General features: G+C 38.8%; 1 protein-coding gene across 2 annotated transcripts; it reads left to right on the forward strand.

Annotated features, from left to right (window-relative positions):
* Window positions 1-972: 972 nt before the first annotated feature.
* On the forward strand, window positions 973-16,279 carry tgfbrap1 (transforming growth factor, beta receptor associated protein 1). 2 transcript variants are annotated; one of them, XM_044352352.1, is made up of 13 exons: window positions 973-1,233; window positions 3,743-4,458; window positions 4,676-4,870; window positions 7,219-7,373; window positions 7,494-7,576; window positions 8,430-8,610; window positions 8,746-8,906; window positions 9,424-9,481; window positions 9,575-9,718; window positions 10,257-10,400; window positions 10,850-11,009; window positions 11,345-11,811; window positions 12,995-16,279. In XM_044352352.1, exons 2-13 carry the CDS (start codon window positions 3,762-3,764, stop codon window positions 13,181-13,183), a joined length of 2,634 nt encoding a protein of 877 aa, XP_044208287.1. In that variant the 5' UTR covers window positions 973-1,233; window positions 3,743-3,761; the 3' UTR covers window positions 13,184-16,279. The 2 variants fall into 2 exon arrangements, with proteins under 2 accessions (XP_044208287.1, XP_044208297.1); XM_044352362.1 differs by lacking the exon at window positions 973-1,233 and adding an exon at window positions 1,256-1,324.
* The last annotated feature ends 1,351 nt before the right edge of the window (window positions 16,280-17,630 follow it).

Here is a 17,630-nt window from a genome sequence, read left to right on the forward strand (position 1 = left end):
GCAGTGGTGGAAAGTAACTCTGTACATTGACTTAAGTGCAGTTTGAGGTACTTGTACTTTATTTGAGTATTTCCATCTGATGCTACTTTGTACTTCCACTCCCACAAATTTCAGAGGATATTATTGTACTTTCTATTCCACTACATTTATTTCACAGCTTTAGTTACTTTTCAGATGAAGATTTGACACAATGGATAACGTAACAAGCTTTTGAAATACAACACATTGTTAAGGATAAAACCAGTGATTTCCAACCTTTTTGGCTTTTGATGTCCTAGAAAAAGCAGTGTGTAGTTGGGGTCACATTTCAGATGTCTATGAGTTGTTAACAGCTCCACCAAATAGTGATTTTTCCCTCTAAACTTCTCACATGGTTTTATTCAATAAATGTTCAAATGATCCAATATTTCACCAAAAATCAAAGATTAGAGAAAAATTCCAAAAACTGAAAACAGATTTGTGTATCAGAACTTTGTATTTTCCTCTTTGCTCTCCCATTAATCATCTCACGACCCCTCAGATTTATCTGGTGACCCTTTGGAGGGGTCCAACCCCTCAGTTGAGAACCACTGGACTAAACCAGCGAACTGTATATAAAGTAGTTCAAACTAGCTCCACCTCCAGCAGCTGCAACAGTAACATGCTGCTTACACACTGATGCTCCAGTTTTAATAATATAATGATGTCATATATAATAATAACATAATATATATCAGTCAGAGGGACAAAACCACTACTTTTACTGCAATACTTTAAATACATTTTGCTGCTAATACTAAATAAATGTACTTTTATTTAAGTAGGATTTTTCATTCAGGACTTTGACTTGTAATTTAGTGTAGGAGTATTTTTGTAGTCTATTGAAGTAGTTATGTACCTCAAAACTGTGCTTAAGCGCCACTGCTGTTTATACATCACTACTTAATGAACACATGCTAAACGACGTCGGTATGAAATGTGTTGAGAAAGCATTTCTAACAACTTTCCTTTTAGCTAGACGGTCTTGAACGCACCCCTGGATCACCTGCACCCAGCAGCAGTTCAGTGCAAATGGGCGGCGTTTGACACTGAATAGGGAAGACACAGAGCTACCAGCCGAGACATATTCTCCGACTGCACCATGGCTACATTAATGTTTTTCTGTACATATCTGTCGTGGCCGCTGGCTTTAGAGTTGTAAGGCTCGCCTGTCTGTGGTGACTCGGCCTGCCGTCTGGAGTGCTGTCCGCAGCGGTAAGTACGCCCGCTAAAGGCCAGCAGCTCCGGGGGGAAACCAGGGAGGGAGCTTGGGCACCTCAAGGGAGAGGAGAAGGCTGGCTGTAGAGTAGGTGCTTTTTCTTCGCGCAAGTGTGGTAAACGTAATAATACAGCTTCTCTGAGAAAATGAGCAATAAGCCCTTCTTTTTATTTAGCCACATTGAATATCTAGCTTAGCGTTAAATAGCTTGTTAGCCTTTACGCGCTAACGTTAGCTTAGTTAGCTGGCCCAGAAGAAGCTATACAATCTGTCAAAACGATCACCATTTCTTCACATGCTTATACCACGTTAGCCCATTGACGAATTGTTCCACCTCCAGACAGCTAGTAGCACCTTTAAAAGTTTCATAAAAGTCAACTTTGTTTTTCTTCTGTCCTTATCCTCTATGGATTTGGAAAGCTAACTAGCCTAAACGTCAGTTACCTAGCTGTTAGCGCTTTAGCTAATGCTTTTCCACAATTATTGAAAAGTAGCATTAAAGGACGGGTTCACAATTTTTTAAGCCTGTCTTAAAACAACAGTCAGGTGCCCAAGTGAACACTGACACATGTTTTTCTGCCATAATCATTCGTCCTGTTCATACTGGCCATTAGAAGATCCCCTCTTAATGCATTTGCAATGTAAGTGATGGGGGCCAAAATCCACAGTCCTTTCTGTGCAAAAATGTATTTATAAGTTTATCTGAAGCTAATATGAAGCTTCAGCCGTCCAAATGAGTAAAATCAAAGAGATATCTCTCAACGTTAGTCTTTTTAGTGCCAAAGTCTCTCTTCTTGTTACTATACCTCAACAGCAGCTCAGCAGGGATACACTGTCTGAGGAAACACAAAGAGAGAATTTTATCCTAAAAAGACTGTAAATGAGGCAGATATCCACTTGATATGACTAACCCAGACTGCTGAAGCCTCATATAAGCTTCAGATAAACTTTAAAATGCACTTTTGCATTAAATGACTGTGTGGACACACTGTGGATTTTGGCCCCTGTCACTGAAATTGAAAGCACATTTGAAGAGGATCTTCATGAACGGGAGGAATAATTACAATGAAGAAAACCTATCCTTTAAACCCAGCTAGATTAGTGTGTCTGAAAGTGGAATTACATATAGTTAATTAGTTACACATTATATTTCGGTGTGGAAGTAAATCCTACAGTAGAGCAGGACTGAAGTTACAATATCAGGATACACAGGACGTTATGACAAGACTGACACGATTTAAATATATCAATTACAAGTACTTTTGTTCAAGTGTCATACACCCACATGGACACAAGACACTAGATACTTGCCTCACATACAGAAGCAAGAGAGAACAAATAGGGAAGCAAGCAAAACACTGATAAACACTATCTGTTAACCAGTGGTCATTTCCAAACTGCTGCTCTCCGGTAAGTGAATGATAAATGAACAATCACGGAGAAACATAGAAGTCACACACAAGCCAAAACTTCACTGGGCTGCTTACATCACTGATTTGTGAAAGCACAGTTTCCCCTGTACACACTGAAACACATGATATTTTAGTGTGGAAGTGAATCCTACAGTAAAGCAGGACTGAAGTTACAATATCAGGATACACAGGACGTTATAACAAGACTGACACATGATTTAAATATAATCAATTACAAATACTTTTGTTCAAGTGTCATACACCCACATGGGCACAAGACACTAGATACTTGCCTTACATACAGAAGCAAGAGAGAACAAATAGGGAAGCAAGCAAAACACATATTGCTGTATTCTCCATATGTGCTTCTCCAACTGAGCTAAGTCAAATGCTGCATATGGAAACATACTGTAATCTACAGTCATCTATAATTATATTTATCAATATTTATAGCTGTATTTGCCTTAAAAATCAAGTATCGGTTAGGCTATGTTATATTTCATGCTGCAAGTAATGGTCATCTTCATTATTGGTTAATTGCTAATTATATTCTTGGTTAATTCATTGTTTGATCTATAAAATGTCAGGAAATAAAAGATGTCTGTCACATTTTCCCAGAGTCCAAGTTGATGTCTTCACATTGCTTGTTTTGTCTTACCAACAGTCCAAAATTCAAAGATATTAGGCTGAAATTAGGGAATGTTTTGCATATTTTTGCTTTAAAAAAAACAACTTAAAAGATATAAAAGTTGGCAGTTATTTCTAACTATTGTTTCAGGTCTAATTATAAACACTGTAACAAACTTCTTACAGTCTTGGCCTATTTAAGTTTATACAGAATCATGTGTGCCATTATTTAAAGCTCTAACATTCATAATCAGGCTAAAGGCTGAACTGCCTAAAAGGAAAATAGATCCAGAGTTTGTTGTTAATGAGGGACACACCCATGCCTTTGTATATCCAGTTAGTGAATAGTGATATTAGCAGTGTATCAATAATACATTACAAGAATGTTTTGCAGTATGCTGTCTGCTATCGATTATTTTCACTTGTCTGCAGTTTTGCTGATGCCTTCCTGTCTTGTGTCATCTAGTCTAGATGCCTTGGCCGAGATGAGTGTGAAGGCCTTTGAGCTAGTCCCCGCTGTGGAGCGAGACCTCCTTATGGGTGACAAGGCTCGCATAAACATCGAGTGCATAGAATGCTGTGGGAAACACTTGTACGTCGGCACGAACGACTGCTTCATCCACCACTTCTTGCTGGACGAGGTCACTTCCTCCAAAGGGAAACTGAGTTACTCGTCCCAGAAGCTGCTGCACAAATACCTGGGCCTCAAGAAACCAGTCGCCGAGCTGCGAGCCGCCTCCGCTTTGGAGCGTCTCATAGTGCTCTGCGATGGAATAGTGTTTCTTGTTGACATGGTGACGCTGGAGACCGTGCCCTCGGCGGCAGGAGGTGGAGCCAAGATCAGAGGTGTGGCGGCCTTCTGCATCAACGAGAACCCGGTGAACGGTGACCCATTCTGCGTGGAAATAGGCGTGCTCTCCTCCAAGCGGCGGACAGTGCAGATTTACATGGTGTATGAGGACAGAGTGCAGCTGGTCAAAGAGGTGACCACGCCTGAGCAACCCTGCGCCGTCAGTCTTGACGGTTACTTCTTGTGCCTGGCCCTCGCTACACAGTACATGATCCTGAACTACCACACGGGAGCCTCCCAAGACCTCTTCCCTTACAACAGCGAGGAGAGGAGACCCATCGTGAAGAGGATCGCCAGGGAGGAGTTCCTTTTGGCGGCACCTGGTGGTCTTGGTAAGTCAGTACAAAAATGTGAGGATTGAAGGGTCATGCGCTCATTTTTAACATTTTCATGTACACAGAATGGTTGCAACTAACAGTTATTTGGATGAATAATTCATCATTTAGTCTATAAATTGTCAAAAAAAGTCATATTTACAGAACAAGTAACTAGAGCCTGACATGTCTCTCCATACCATCTAACACTGACCTCTTCCACGTCTGCCCCCAGGAATGTTTGCCAATGCAGAAGGGGTATCCCAGCGGGCTCCAGTCAACTGGTCAGAGAGCGTGATTGGTGCCGCTGTGTGCTTCCCTTATGTGGTGGCTTTGGATGAGAGCTTCATCACCATCCACAGCATGCTGGATCAACAGCTGAAACAGACTCTGTCATTCAGGGATGGACACATTCTGCAAGTCTTTGAAGGTATCCTCACACAAATCATCATCTGATCAATCACTTTATTTATAAAAGGAAACCAGTAGAGGGGAGTGGTTATGTAATTGATGCCCATGCATATCTGATCTAAAACATCAAGATTGTAATGGGTTTAGGGCCCTATTTACGTGGAGGCGCATGCAGTGCTCCAACTGTTTGGTATTCTACTGACCTTGAAACTCGCTCTGCCCATCTGAGTGGTATTTTGGTGACCAGTGCAGAGTGCACAGATGGGAGGTTCATTTAAATGAAGCAGAGCAAAGCCGGTTGTTGTATTTTGGTTGAAATTTGGTCCTCAGACGTTACGCTGGAAACAGACGTCTCTTCTGGCACAAAATGAATCTGCTGCTGCTTTGGTGATTTTATCAACAAGAGCAAACTAAATATTTGCTGGAAACATGCTGCAATAATAGATTGATGCTTGAAATATAAATAAGTTATTTCAATTAAACACTCCCCAACCAAAATTGGCACAGAAAATAACATTTAATATGATTAAAGTAGGAAAGTCAGCAAATCGGTCTGCATTGATCTGTAAATGAATGTGGGTGACTCTTACAGTATCTGCTGTCCACAGCTGCTTTACACTGTGTGAAAAGCTTCTCCTTCAGGTCATTAAATCCCTGCAGCATTTGAAGGCAGCAGGACTAATATGTTGATAAATCTGCAGCCTCTGAGAAGTCCTGCGCCAGAACACAGTGCCATTATGCCATTAGTCCTTAACTGTGTTTACCTTTTATTAAATTGCCTGAAAGCAACACTCAGCTGCTACAGAACAACCACACACACGTCTACACACATCAGACTGGTCAGTCATAACTCAATATTCTGCCTTTTTATGAAGGAGATGTCAGGTTACCAGGACTCATCAACTGTCTTTCCAACTTTCTGGCAGTACGATGCAATCATTTAAGCAGCTTCACCGAAAAATATTTCTATCGTTATTATACTAACTAACTGATGAAAAAAGCTTCACCATCTGTCCATCCACATTTGTGGTGATGTGTGTTCATGCCGCGGCGCTCTGAACCGTTCAGACATTTGTTTATTGAGCTGTCATCATGCTTAACTGTGATTGGCACAGCTGTTTCAGAGCTATGAGAGCAGTGATGTGACTGGCTGAGAGAGTATTTAATAATCACCACACCTGCTGATCTATTTTCACCTTCACCTTATGCACGTCGTGCTGCTGCACACACATGAACCAAAACAGCAGGCGGGCATGGAGACACCCACACAGTCCGTGAGCCCGAGACCTACCACGCTGTGCTTGTTGTTGTTAGTTAGTTACTTTAAATCATGAAGAAATGTGTATAATTGTCAAATGTCAAAAAAGTAAAGAATTGATTTACAAAATTTCACCTGACAGAAGTGTAGTGTTAAAATGCCTTACAATGTAACTATAGACAAACTATGTGTCTTGCCTCTAGCGGGTGTACTCGTTAACATTTAACAAACCATCCATATAATTTTAATAACTTTATCATATTGAACAAGACCTCAATTACAGTAGAAGACACATTTTTATTCAAAAAAGAACATTTTTTTCATATTGGGGAAATGAGCAAGAGATTGGGTTCATTGGATTCAAGAACCAGAGACATGAACCATGGTTCATGGTTGGCATGTTGACCCCTAAACCACGGAGGTGGCTCAAAAAGGTCTTTTTTTGTCTCAATATGTCCATACTGGATGTGTTATTACAATAGTGCACTCAATTCCTGAGAAACTAAACTGAAAACAGGCCTTAGTTATTAATTACAGCTGTTTTACAGTTGTTCCCTGGGCTCTTCATTCTTGGTGGGATCTGAAACACTAGCAACCTTTTTCTGAGAAAGGAATTCAGTGGAACAAACATTTAAAAAATCCAAAACATTGCTCAACAAGCTTTGCAAAATATGCAGCTGAAATTATTTAAGCTCTGACCAGAAGCACACGGGAAAAACTATTTTTAGGACATTTTATTCCTTTTATTAGTGACAGTAGGGAGCTAACAGGAAATGAAGGGAGAGAGACATGGAGTAATGACATGCAGTAGAGGTCCCTGGCCGAACGCGAGCTGGGGATTTTTGCGGTGAGTTCTGAGCTAAAGCTGAAGGTGTTGATATGCCATTTATCGTCTCTGGCTTGCCTACCACCATGAAATAAGTTCTTGGAAGGATGGCTTTTTCCAGAACTAACGTTTTTATAAAGGCTACCGTACAAAACACAGGATTAAAATGAAGCAGAGTCTAATGGATGTTTATAGACACATGTGATATCACTATGTATATTTATCTGTGGCTATTAGAAAGTGGTGTGTTGAGTGCTGACCTGTGAGTGTTGTGTGTTTTTAGGTAAGGTCATTCTGGCTTCCACTAAAGCTGTGTATGTTCTGGTACCCTTGCCGCTGGAGAGACAGATCCAGGACCTACTGGCGAGTCACAGAGTGGAGGAGGCACTCATCCTCACAGAAGGAGCACAGAGAAATATTCCCAAAGACAAGTTTCAGGTAACAAATAATGCCTAGACTAAGATCTTTCTTTGTATTTATCTCAGCTGAATCACATTATTGACCGTGCTTTTACAAAACACAAATGTCTCATAATAATGTCACTTTCTACACACACAGATTTTGCACAAAAGAATCCTCCAGCAGGCAGGTTTCATACAGTTTGGACAACTTCAGTTTCTAGAAGCAAAAGAACACTTCAGGTAAGAGTCTATGTCAGTGTTTGATAACTGTCCAGCTTTTCTGTCCAGTAACAGTCCAGTCTGTGGCTTGACTCTAGCAAGCTGTTTTTCTGTTGCTTATTCAAGTCCAGGTCATGTTTAACAAGTAATTAGTTAGATTATTGGGAATGATTGTTATATACTGCCAGGAAGTAATGACAAAAATGTGAAATAAATTGACATTTATTTCACATTGTAGTTGGTAAATAATTCTAGGTCTTATCGTCCCTAACAGGTTTTATTGATATGTTTCATACTTTGAATGTGAAACAGGTATTATATTGCATTCTATGTGGTATTAAAAATGTCTTAAATTTAACTTGGTGAAGGATGAAGAAATCCAGTTCTTGTCTTTTCATATCCTGTTGATTCATCATGACAAGGCAAAAACCTTTCTGCAGAACACTTTCTCATGACTTAAGGAACTTTGCCCCAATTTCACTGCACTTTTCCCATAATTTTTTTCTAAATTGCCTAATGTTAACAGCTGTTGAGGTGCAAAGGGAAAGCTGACAAACAAAATCAGAAATGTAGCTCCCAGTCTTTGTAATTACTTCATCTTAATAACTCTATAGGTGCCTGTCATGGTTATGTTAAGTGATTTGTTTTGGTGCTAATCTGGATTCACTTGCAGATGAATAATTATTAATAACTGTATATCACTGTATTTTTCTGCCATACTAATACAGATTTAAAAAATGTAAACATTTGCTAATATTAAATATAACAAATGTTAAAATTGTGGTGCACACTCTGACTGCTTTCTAGTTTCTGGCCTTAAGTTCTTTATTGTCTCCCTCATATGTTCTTGTGACCCTACCATTATAATTTGCAGGAAGGGTCAGCTGGATGTGCGGGAGCTGATATCTCTCTACCCACTGCTGCTGCCAGCTTCCTCTTCATTTACACGCTGCCACCCTCCTCTCCATGAGTTTGCAGATCTCAACCACCTGGCACAGGGTGACCAGGAAAAAGTGCTGCGGTGCAAGAAATTTCTTATCAGCTATTTGGGAGAGGTAAAGAAGTAAAACACTGATTTTTGTAGCAAGGTCACTTGTCAGAAGTTCCTCTTGTTATTTTGTAGCTATTAATTATTAATTATCATATTTGCATCACATACTGTACATATTTTTCTCCATCTCCACTCACAGGTACGAAGCACAGAGGTAGCTAATGGCTGCAGAGAGGACGTGGACACGGCTCTGTTGAAACTGTATGCTGAACAGGATCATGACAGCCTTCTAGACCTGTTGGCTTCAGACAATGCCTGTCTGCTAACAGACAGCGTCCCATGGCTGGAGAAATATCACAAGTGTGTATATTATCATTTTTGTCTTGAATTAGGGCTGCTCCTTTTAAGAATAAGTTCACATAATTGATCATATCTGAAAAACATTGTGAAAATTGCTGCATTTTAACACACAAGGACACCTACACGTTTTGAAACTGTGGCTGCACTCTGACTTGTTGAATGTCATCTGACTGCTTTATAAAGAGTGATCTGGGTAAATTAGATGAATGTCAGGTCGGCAATGTCCAATCATGCTTAAAACTGTAGTAATTAACAGAAACGGACACTGTGGGGATCAGTCTAATTTTTATAATTAATTTGGTCACAAAATGTGCAAATTCCTAGAGGGACTGACTGAGATGAGGCTTTGTTGGATAAATACTTTTCTTTGCCCCCCACTGTTAATTACATCCCTGATATGGGTTTAATTCTTTGTCCAATTTAGTCAAGCCAGTTTAATTAGTTTGTACAAAAGTGAAATCATGAGGGAGATGCTTTGTTTGATTCATTCTTTTTTTTTGTTTCCCCTCTTGCTTAGATATTTTGCACTTGGGCTGCTCTACCATTGTAATGGTCAGGATTCAGCAGCACTACAGGTATGTACATTTAAACTCTTATCATTGTAAGTGTCAGCACTAATGCGATGTTTAGGAATTGAACAGACCCTATCTTTATTGTCCTCTTGACAGTTGTGGATTCGCGTGGTAGATGGGGATCTGCAGGACCCCACGAGATCTGACCTTTATGAGTACATCGTGGACTTTCTCTGCTCCTGCTCCAATCTGGACCTCGTGTGGAAGTATGCAGACTGGGCTTTAAAGAAGGATCCCACCGTAGGTTCCCAGGACCTTCTAATAACCACGGAAACTTAACAGAGTTGACAGTCAAAGATTACTAGTAACTTGTCAACTTGACTTCACAATTACAGTATACTTTAACAACAATGTAAACCAGTTAAATTATTTTATTTAATCTAATTTCAATGATTAGTTGAATGGCAATGCCCACTGAGTACTAGGAAAAAAATGCAAATAGGCAAATTAGCCAAGAGGACACATTTTATTAGCATTGTTTATTAAAAAGAAAACACAAACTGTAACAATTGTACACATTAAAACAGCGCATAAGCAAAGTCATGCAACATTAAGAACAACAGTTTGCTACAGTTCACATAGAACATTGATTGAATAGACATGCTGAACAACACTTCTCATATAAACAGAAGCTATTGTTCTCTAATATATACTAGTATGTAATTGTCATTGCATTGCTAGACAGCAAATGTATTTTACATTCACAGAGTTTTCACATCTTATTTTTCTGACATTTTGCAGCTATAGTGGTAACCTAGGCTTTCTTTTTTGTTCATAGATAGGTGTCCACATCTTTACTAAGAGGCCTGGCAGTAAAGATCAGTCAGAGCTGAAGCCTGATGATGTTATCACTTACCTGGCAAAGCACAGCCAGGCGCTTCTTCTCTACCTGGAACACCTGGTGCTGGAGAGACGGATACAGGTACAACAAACAGATAAAATCATCATTTGATGCTGATAAATGTGACTGAGGTCTGTTGAAGTGTCCTGGAGCAAGAGACCAAATCTGTGCTAGCCCCAGAGATTCTGATCTGGAGCTGATCTTTCACATAAAAAGATTTTCAAGCAAACACAATGACAGGACTTTCCCTGCAGTATCAGTTCCCCAAAGTACTGAATCACATTTTATCCCTCGACTTCCTCCTATAATCCTGACCTGTGAGTTAAGTAAACTAAGTTGCCTGTAAGGTGCAAATGTCTTTCTCTCTACAGTATAGGTGTCAGAATAGATTAACAGAAGTGGAGGGCTGAAGCTGAGAAGCAGATATCATTGTATTATTATCCTTTCAGAACAAGCAGGTTAAGTTGCTGTCATGAATCAAACTTTCTACATGATAATTTATTGATTTCTCTACACGTTTGTGGACGCAGAAGGAGAAGTTCCACACACACCTGGCTGTGTTGTACCTGGAGAGGGTCAAGTCATTGCTGTCAGAGTCGTCAGCCAATAAAGAGCAGCTGACCAGAGCAAGAGAGAGGCTCCAAGCTCTGCTCAGGGAGTCCAACCTATACCGTGTACAGTTTCTTTTAGGTGAGACCAATATCTGAAAATACCACCAAATTATTCTTAAGACATATCTTTCTGTCTACAAGTGTCGATCAATGCTTATTTTAGATTTTAATGGTGTTTATCTTTTGATAGCGCCATCAACAACTGTGTCTCATCAGTTTTAAAACAGCATGTTTGAGCCACCTTGAACACAATTCTGCACATGGATTATAGGAATTAAGATTTAGTGCAGCTCTAGCTGGAAAATCTTTGAGAGCAAGGTCTGATTCTCTAGATTCGGACTTTGTTCCAAAATGGCTACAGATTGTTTTGCAGGTTTTGACTCTTCATGTTTTATATCCCTCTGTTTTCTTTAGGTAAGATAGAAAACTGTGAACAACTGCTGCTAGAGCGTGCAACACTACATGGAAAACTGGAGGAGCACGATAAAGCTCTGCACATATTGGTGCATGAGCTCAGAGACTTCCCGTCCGCTGAGGCCTTTTGTATATGGGCCTCTTGTTGTCGGGATTCTGCTTACCGACAGCAGCTGTTTCACCTTCTCTTGGGAGTGTATCTAGACGGAACCCGTCCTGGAAAATCCCAGACAGCGGCAGGCAGCAGCGGTGGAGACCTAGAGATGGCGGCAGTGGACCTCCTGAATCGGCACGGAGAGTCGTTTGATGCGGTCCGCGTGCTGCGTATGCTCCCCGAGGGCTGGTCACTGCAGCTGCTGCGGCCCTTCCTGGGTCGAGCCATCAGGGCCAATATGCACGCCTGCCGCACCTCGCAGATCGCTCTGGGGCTAGCCCACTCTGAAAACCTTCAACTGCTGCATGACAGGGTGAGCAGCACATACATATAACACAAAAACTTGCAAATTTAGGAAACAATTAAATTTTATCTCCACATTTAACCACATTACTTGTAATGTGTTGTTTTACAGGATTGGTTATGACATCATCTGTTAATAGATTATTCTGTTTTGTTTTCAGGAGCATTAGTTTACAAAGCAGTAACAGCTATAATAATGATAATAGCAACACAAATGACTACTTATTTTAAAGTATTGGTGTAGTTAAATCTCTCTTAGTATTTCTCTAATAGAACAATCCTCAGTAAATAAATGAATTAATGAGTAATTAAAGTAGAGTTGGACCGATTAGTAGATGAATTGATTGGACAACTAACAGAAAATCAATCGGCAACCATTTTAATAATCAATTGATTTGTTATTTTGACATTCACTGGTTTCAGCTTCAATGTGGAAAACTAATAAATGAAAAAAATAAATGTGGAGATTTAATGCCTCTCTTTGTCATATATGACATTATTATTATAACATTACAGGCATTTCCACCATTTTTTGACTTTGTATAAACATTTAATTGAGAAAATAATTGGTAGATGAATTGACAGTGAAAAATATAGTTAGTTGCAGCTCTTTACTGAAGCTCGACAGCCTCTCTAAAATCTTAAACTTTCAAGTCTCAAAAATGTAAACTTGTCTAAACTAATCAACTTAGGGTTTGGACCTTTGTGATATAACCTAAGACATAAAACAATCTAGTATGTCCCAATAATTAGGTGGAGGAAGGAGTGGAATCATTACACAAAGTCATCTAATTTATTTTATAAATATAAATAACAAAATTTCTCAAAACAATCAACATAATTGGAGGGAGTGATGTATATTGTCTTCTGTCTGTCTTACTACAGCCAAATACTGCTTTAAACTGAGTTAAATTTTAATTTTAGGCAGTCATACTGCTTCTATAAATAAAATAATTCATATTGGAGAAATAGGGCCTCCCTGTCAATTATCTCTTGAAATTCTGTAATGAGAGGGGCAAATATTGTTTGTATTAACATATGTTAAGCAGGTTACATCTATTTTCTTAACCATATTGATTGATTATTCTTTTTTCTCACAGAAGTTTAATGTCTGTACTGGCTTGAATGTATCTCATAGTCACTGAATTGAGCTCATTGTAAGTCTATGCTGATGTACGTGTTTCCTCCTCCAGTTGAAAGAGCGGAAGAAACCAATCTTTGTGTCTGAGAAGAAGGGATGCCACCTGTGCCACAACACCTTCAGTGAGCCTGACGTGGTGTGCCTGCCAGGTGGAGTGCCTGTCCATACTCACTGTGTCGCCCAGAGAGTAAGAGACTCTCCCACAAAGAGACAGTTAACTAATAGCAGCAACCATACGTGAGACTTGACCCGTCAAACTACAATGTGATCTGTGACCGGAGGCACCGAAATAAAGCAGGACTGTCTGAGGACTGTGGGGATAAGAAAAAGCACAGAACACCCATTGCCCAAGTAGAATTGGCTGTGGAGTTGATGAGAAACACAAAGAAAGCTGTGTGTGTTTGTGAAAGAAAGAGAGAGAAAGTGTGTGTTTGAGAGAGAGTGCAAAGGGAGAAAGCTATTTATTCCTGTGCTGCAATTAAACCACACTTTCAGACTGTAAGTTTTTATAGGTATATCAAAAACAACAGCTACGTGACCCTGCCCTTTAATCCATTTTAACAAAGAATGAATCGACGACAGACTCCTCTGCTTATCTGTGGGTTCAGTACTGTATCTGTCCTTGTATTGTTTTAAACCTGAATTTGACAAACTGCTTGGACTACAGGACACACAATATGTGAATCCTGCTGCAAATATTTCGTAAGCATGAACAGTATTACCACTCCTACGGTTCTGGTCTAATCAACTCATATGGGTATTGTATTAATATTGATCTAACTTTGCACATTGCAGTGTTGGGTTTTAATGTGAAGTACTACAAAAGACTCACTCTTACTGATGGAAATTGAGTCTTTTACGTCTGTCTTTTACTCTCTGAGATCTGGTCTCACTGCTGCTTTGTTTGTTTCCCTTCAGCCATGAGAGCAATGAATGTTGTATTCCAGGTGGTGACTTTCTGGCAGCAATTTGATCCAAGCCCATTAGGTTTTGAATGTTCTGCGATCAAGGTTAGAGGCTATATCAGTGTGTCGTCGGTATAAAACACTACATGAAACCCTGCTAAACATTATTAAGTGTAACTGGGGATTCAGATCAATACTCAAACTGCATCAAGGATGAAATCAGATTGACCCTCTGAAACAATGAAATCATCTTTTACTGGTAATACGTCCGTAGACACATTGTGAAACATGACAGTAAATGCTATGGCACAGTAATAAGTGACAGATATGTAAAGTATCATCAAATCATGTGAACTCAAACTTCATATGTTTTGTCTGGTTTTGAGTAGCAAATAAATTGAGAGGGATCTTCAGTGCCCATAATCATAAATCCATTTTAGGTGTTTGTTTGAGTAGCGTTTTAAGATAAAGTTAATTGGAATTTGGCTCCTATAAAAACTAATTTCACTTATTTCCATCTCTGGTTATCTTTTTTTTTTTTTTTTTACACATTTCACAAAGAATATTTAACCACTAGATGGCAGTAATGTTTAAAAATGTCTGAAACAGCATGAAATGGATGTGACTTACTGATGCAACTCTTTGGAAGTTATTCTTTGGAATACCTTCAATATGCAAGTTGTTCAAAACAAATCCTGCTCCTAACCTTCACTATTTTATTACATTTTTTTTTCTCTCTCCCACCATTTCCACACTGCAACACAATCACTAATATAACATGGTTGAAACAGATAGAGACAGATCCACGCTGGTCAAAATTTAAATCTCATCGCATCCACTGTTGCATCAGACATACTGTACAGGTGTAGAGCTTTGGCAGGAAATTAAGTGTTTGATGAAGTTGTTTTTTTTTTTTTAATCATACTCCATGATCACATAAAATTATCTAAAAGTAATAAATGTCAAAGAAAACGGTCATCTCATAATGCCTGGCAGGATTAATTAACTAGTCATTGTACAGCAGTTTTGTTAAAAACTTAAAAAAGTTGTAGATATCTGAGAAAACAAATCCTGTATCATCCACTGCTTTGATAGGTAAAGAACAACTCATGGCTTGATGGATCTAAGCTTTCATAGCTGCTGCCTGCAGAGTGCTGGAGTTATGGCTTTAACCTTTTCATCATGACAACCCTCTCAAAAACGTAAAGAAACATAAATTAGAGTATTCTGTTCTAATAAAGCCCAATTCTTTACAGGCTTGTCAGCTCAGAACACCACTCTGTCCGTGACTGATTTCCAAAGTTTGTGTATGTGTCAGATAACAATCAAGTGCAGCTCGGACTTTATAAATGTTTCTCCCACACGGGCATAACTAATGGCAGGTTGCATTATGTGTTTGTGTCGCTTAATTGTATTAAAAATCACATGAGAAAGAAATCAGGGACATTCAACCTGCTGGAGGTGATGCTGTGCGAAAAAGTGGTTTATGTTTAACTATGTCAGACTACTTCACTTGGAAAAATTGTGCTCCCCAAGGTGGCAAAAGGTGCATGAATTCCAGGTTACCCCGTGGAGTTAGAGAAAACCATGACAACATCAAAATGTGGTTATGTAAAGCCGCCATACACAGAATGCACTCTTTATAAAGTTCAATTGTCGTGTACTTCCATGTTTTTTTTTATATATTTAACACTTGTCATTCGTCCTAGAAATGTGCTGCTGTCTGTCTGTCATTCAAGATGATTTACAGTTATAAAATTAAGTGATTTTTGACGGTCTTAACTCCTCTAATATCAGAAGGCTTGCATCCTGTAAAAGATATTCATCCAAACTGGTTCTGACAGAGAAAAATGGTCAGGATTCCCAAATCAAACTTTCATGGACTTGATTTTTTTTAACACAACAAAAACCAAAAGATCAGAGAAGTGTGTCTCCTCAATTGTTTATTTGGAGCTAATCCCCAATTGTCCAAACTAAACACATCACTGTTGTGGGTCTTGCTTGGTTCTCTGGTGCCTGTGCTGTTGATGCTAGCCTTCTGTAATCACAACCCATTTCTGTAGGGAACTTTGCGCAAACGTGGGACTATTTTTCTAACATGGAGATCAGAATATTGTAGATACTGTAGGTTTGACTCACTTTCCATGACAGAAATTCACAGCTTAATGCACAGCATCTTTCTGAACTATTTAAGTGTAGCTTGCTTAAAAAGCCCCCACACCCCCCTGACCATCATGACCTACGATAATTTAAAAAAAATACAGTACAGTTGTGTGAAAAAAAAAAGCTATTGTATTTCATAAATATATGTATACTGGTATGTATATACTGCATTTGTACCTGTTTGTTGCTTTCTAAATCAATGCCAATGTGGATGGAGTGTACAAACTGTAAATCCGTCCAATTTTAATAAACATGAAACTGTATATCAAGTCCTGAAGTCTGAAATTGACAATTCACACCTAAAAGTGACTGCTGTTACACATAATGTGTTTTTCTCTTTTATAATAGAGCTTGACAATGAAGTTGATGCCTGTGGCCTTAACTGTGACAACAAAACAATAATCAAGGGAATGTTAGAGTGTAGCAAAATTAGCTTTGGGATTTAATTGGATACCAATTAACTTCCCTCTCAGATGGATGAAATCATGGATTTTAGCATCAAAACAGCATGTCTGACATACTGTATCTCATAACTGGCGGCTGCAAGCTTGTTAGATTTATTGTAGCATTTAGGTGGCAGGGCTAAATCCAAACCTGCCTCTGCAAGTAAAAATCAAATGCAAAAACAAACATGGACATGGAAACATGGAAAGATCATTTCCAAAAATTAGTCTTCTGCCTTAAAGGGTGGGTTCATAATTTTTCAATTCAGTCTTAACAGTCAGGTGCCCCAATAAACATTGAAATAGGTTTTTCTTGCCATAAATCATTCCTCCTGTTCATACTGATCATTAGAAGATCGCTTTATAATATACTTACAATGTAAGTGATGGGGGACAAAATCCAAAGTCCTCCTTCTGTGCAAAAATGTATTTTTGTTTATCTGAAGCTGAATTGAAGTTTCAGCTGTCTTAACAAATCAAGTAGATATCTTTCAATGTTATAGTACCAAATTCCCTCTTTTTGTTACGTTACTTCCACCACAGCTCAACAGGGGAACACTGTCCGAGGAAACACAAAGAGGGAATTTGATGTTAAAAAGACTGTAAATGTGGAAGATAGTCACTTGATATGACTAACTCAGACTGCTGAAGCCTCATATATGCTTCAGATAAACCTTTAAATGCATTTTTGCACAAAATGACTGTGTGGGCATGCTGTGGAATTTGGCCCCCATAACTTACACTAGGGGTTGGGGGGGTTTCAGTGGTGGGGGAAAAATTCAGGTGTTTTAATTGTAAAAAAAAAAAAAAAAAAAGGTAGCAATACTGCAGTATAAAAATACTCCACTATAAGTAAAAGTTCAGCATTGAAAATGTCACTTAAGTAAAAAATATATGTTAAGTATTATTAGCAACAATGCACCAAACACAAAAATACTCACAATTCTGCAAATTATGAGTATTATATATTACTGTTACTGTTGTAGTGGGTCAAGGCGGAGCTCATTGTAACTATGGCATTAAGTTATAGGGTAGAACTTTTACTTTAATACTTTAAGTACATTTTGCTGCTAATAATGCTTATGCACTATTACTTTAGTAGGATTTTTCATACCAGACTTTAACTTGTAGTATTTTTACATTGCTGTATTGGTACTTTTACTTAAGTAAAGGATCT

The sequence above is a fragment of the Thunnus albacares genome, chromosome 1 (genome assembly GCF_914725855.1).
Source record: "Thunnus albacares chromosome 1, fThuAlb1.1, whole genome shotgun sequence".
Lineage (NCBI taxonomy): Eukaryota > Metazoa > Chordata > Actinopteri > Scombriformes > Scombridae > Thunnus > Thunnus albacares.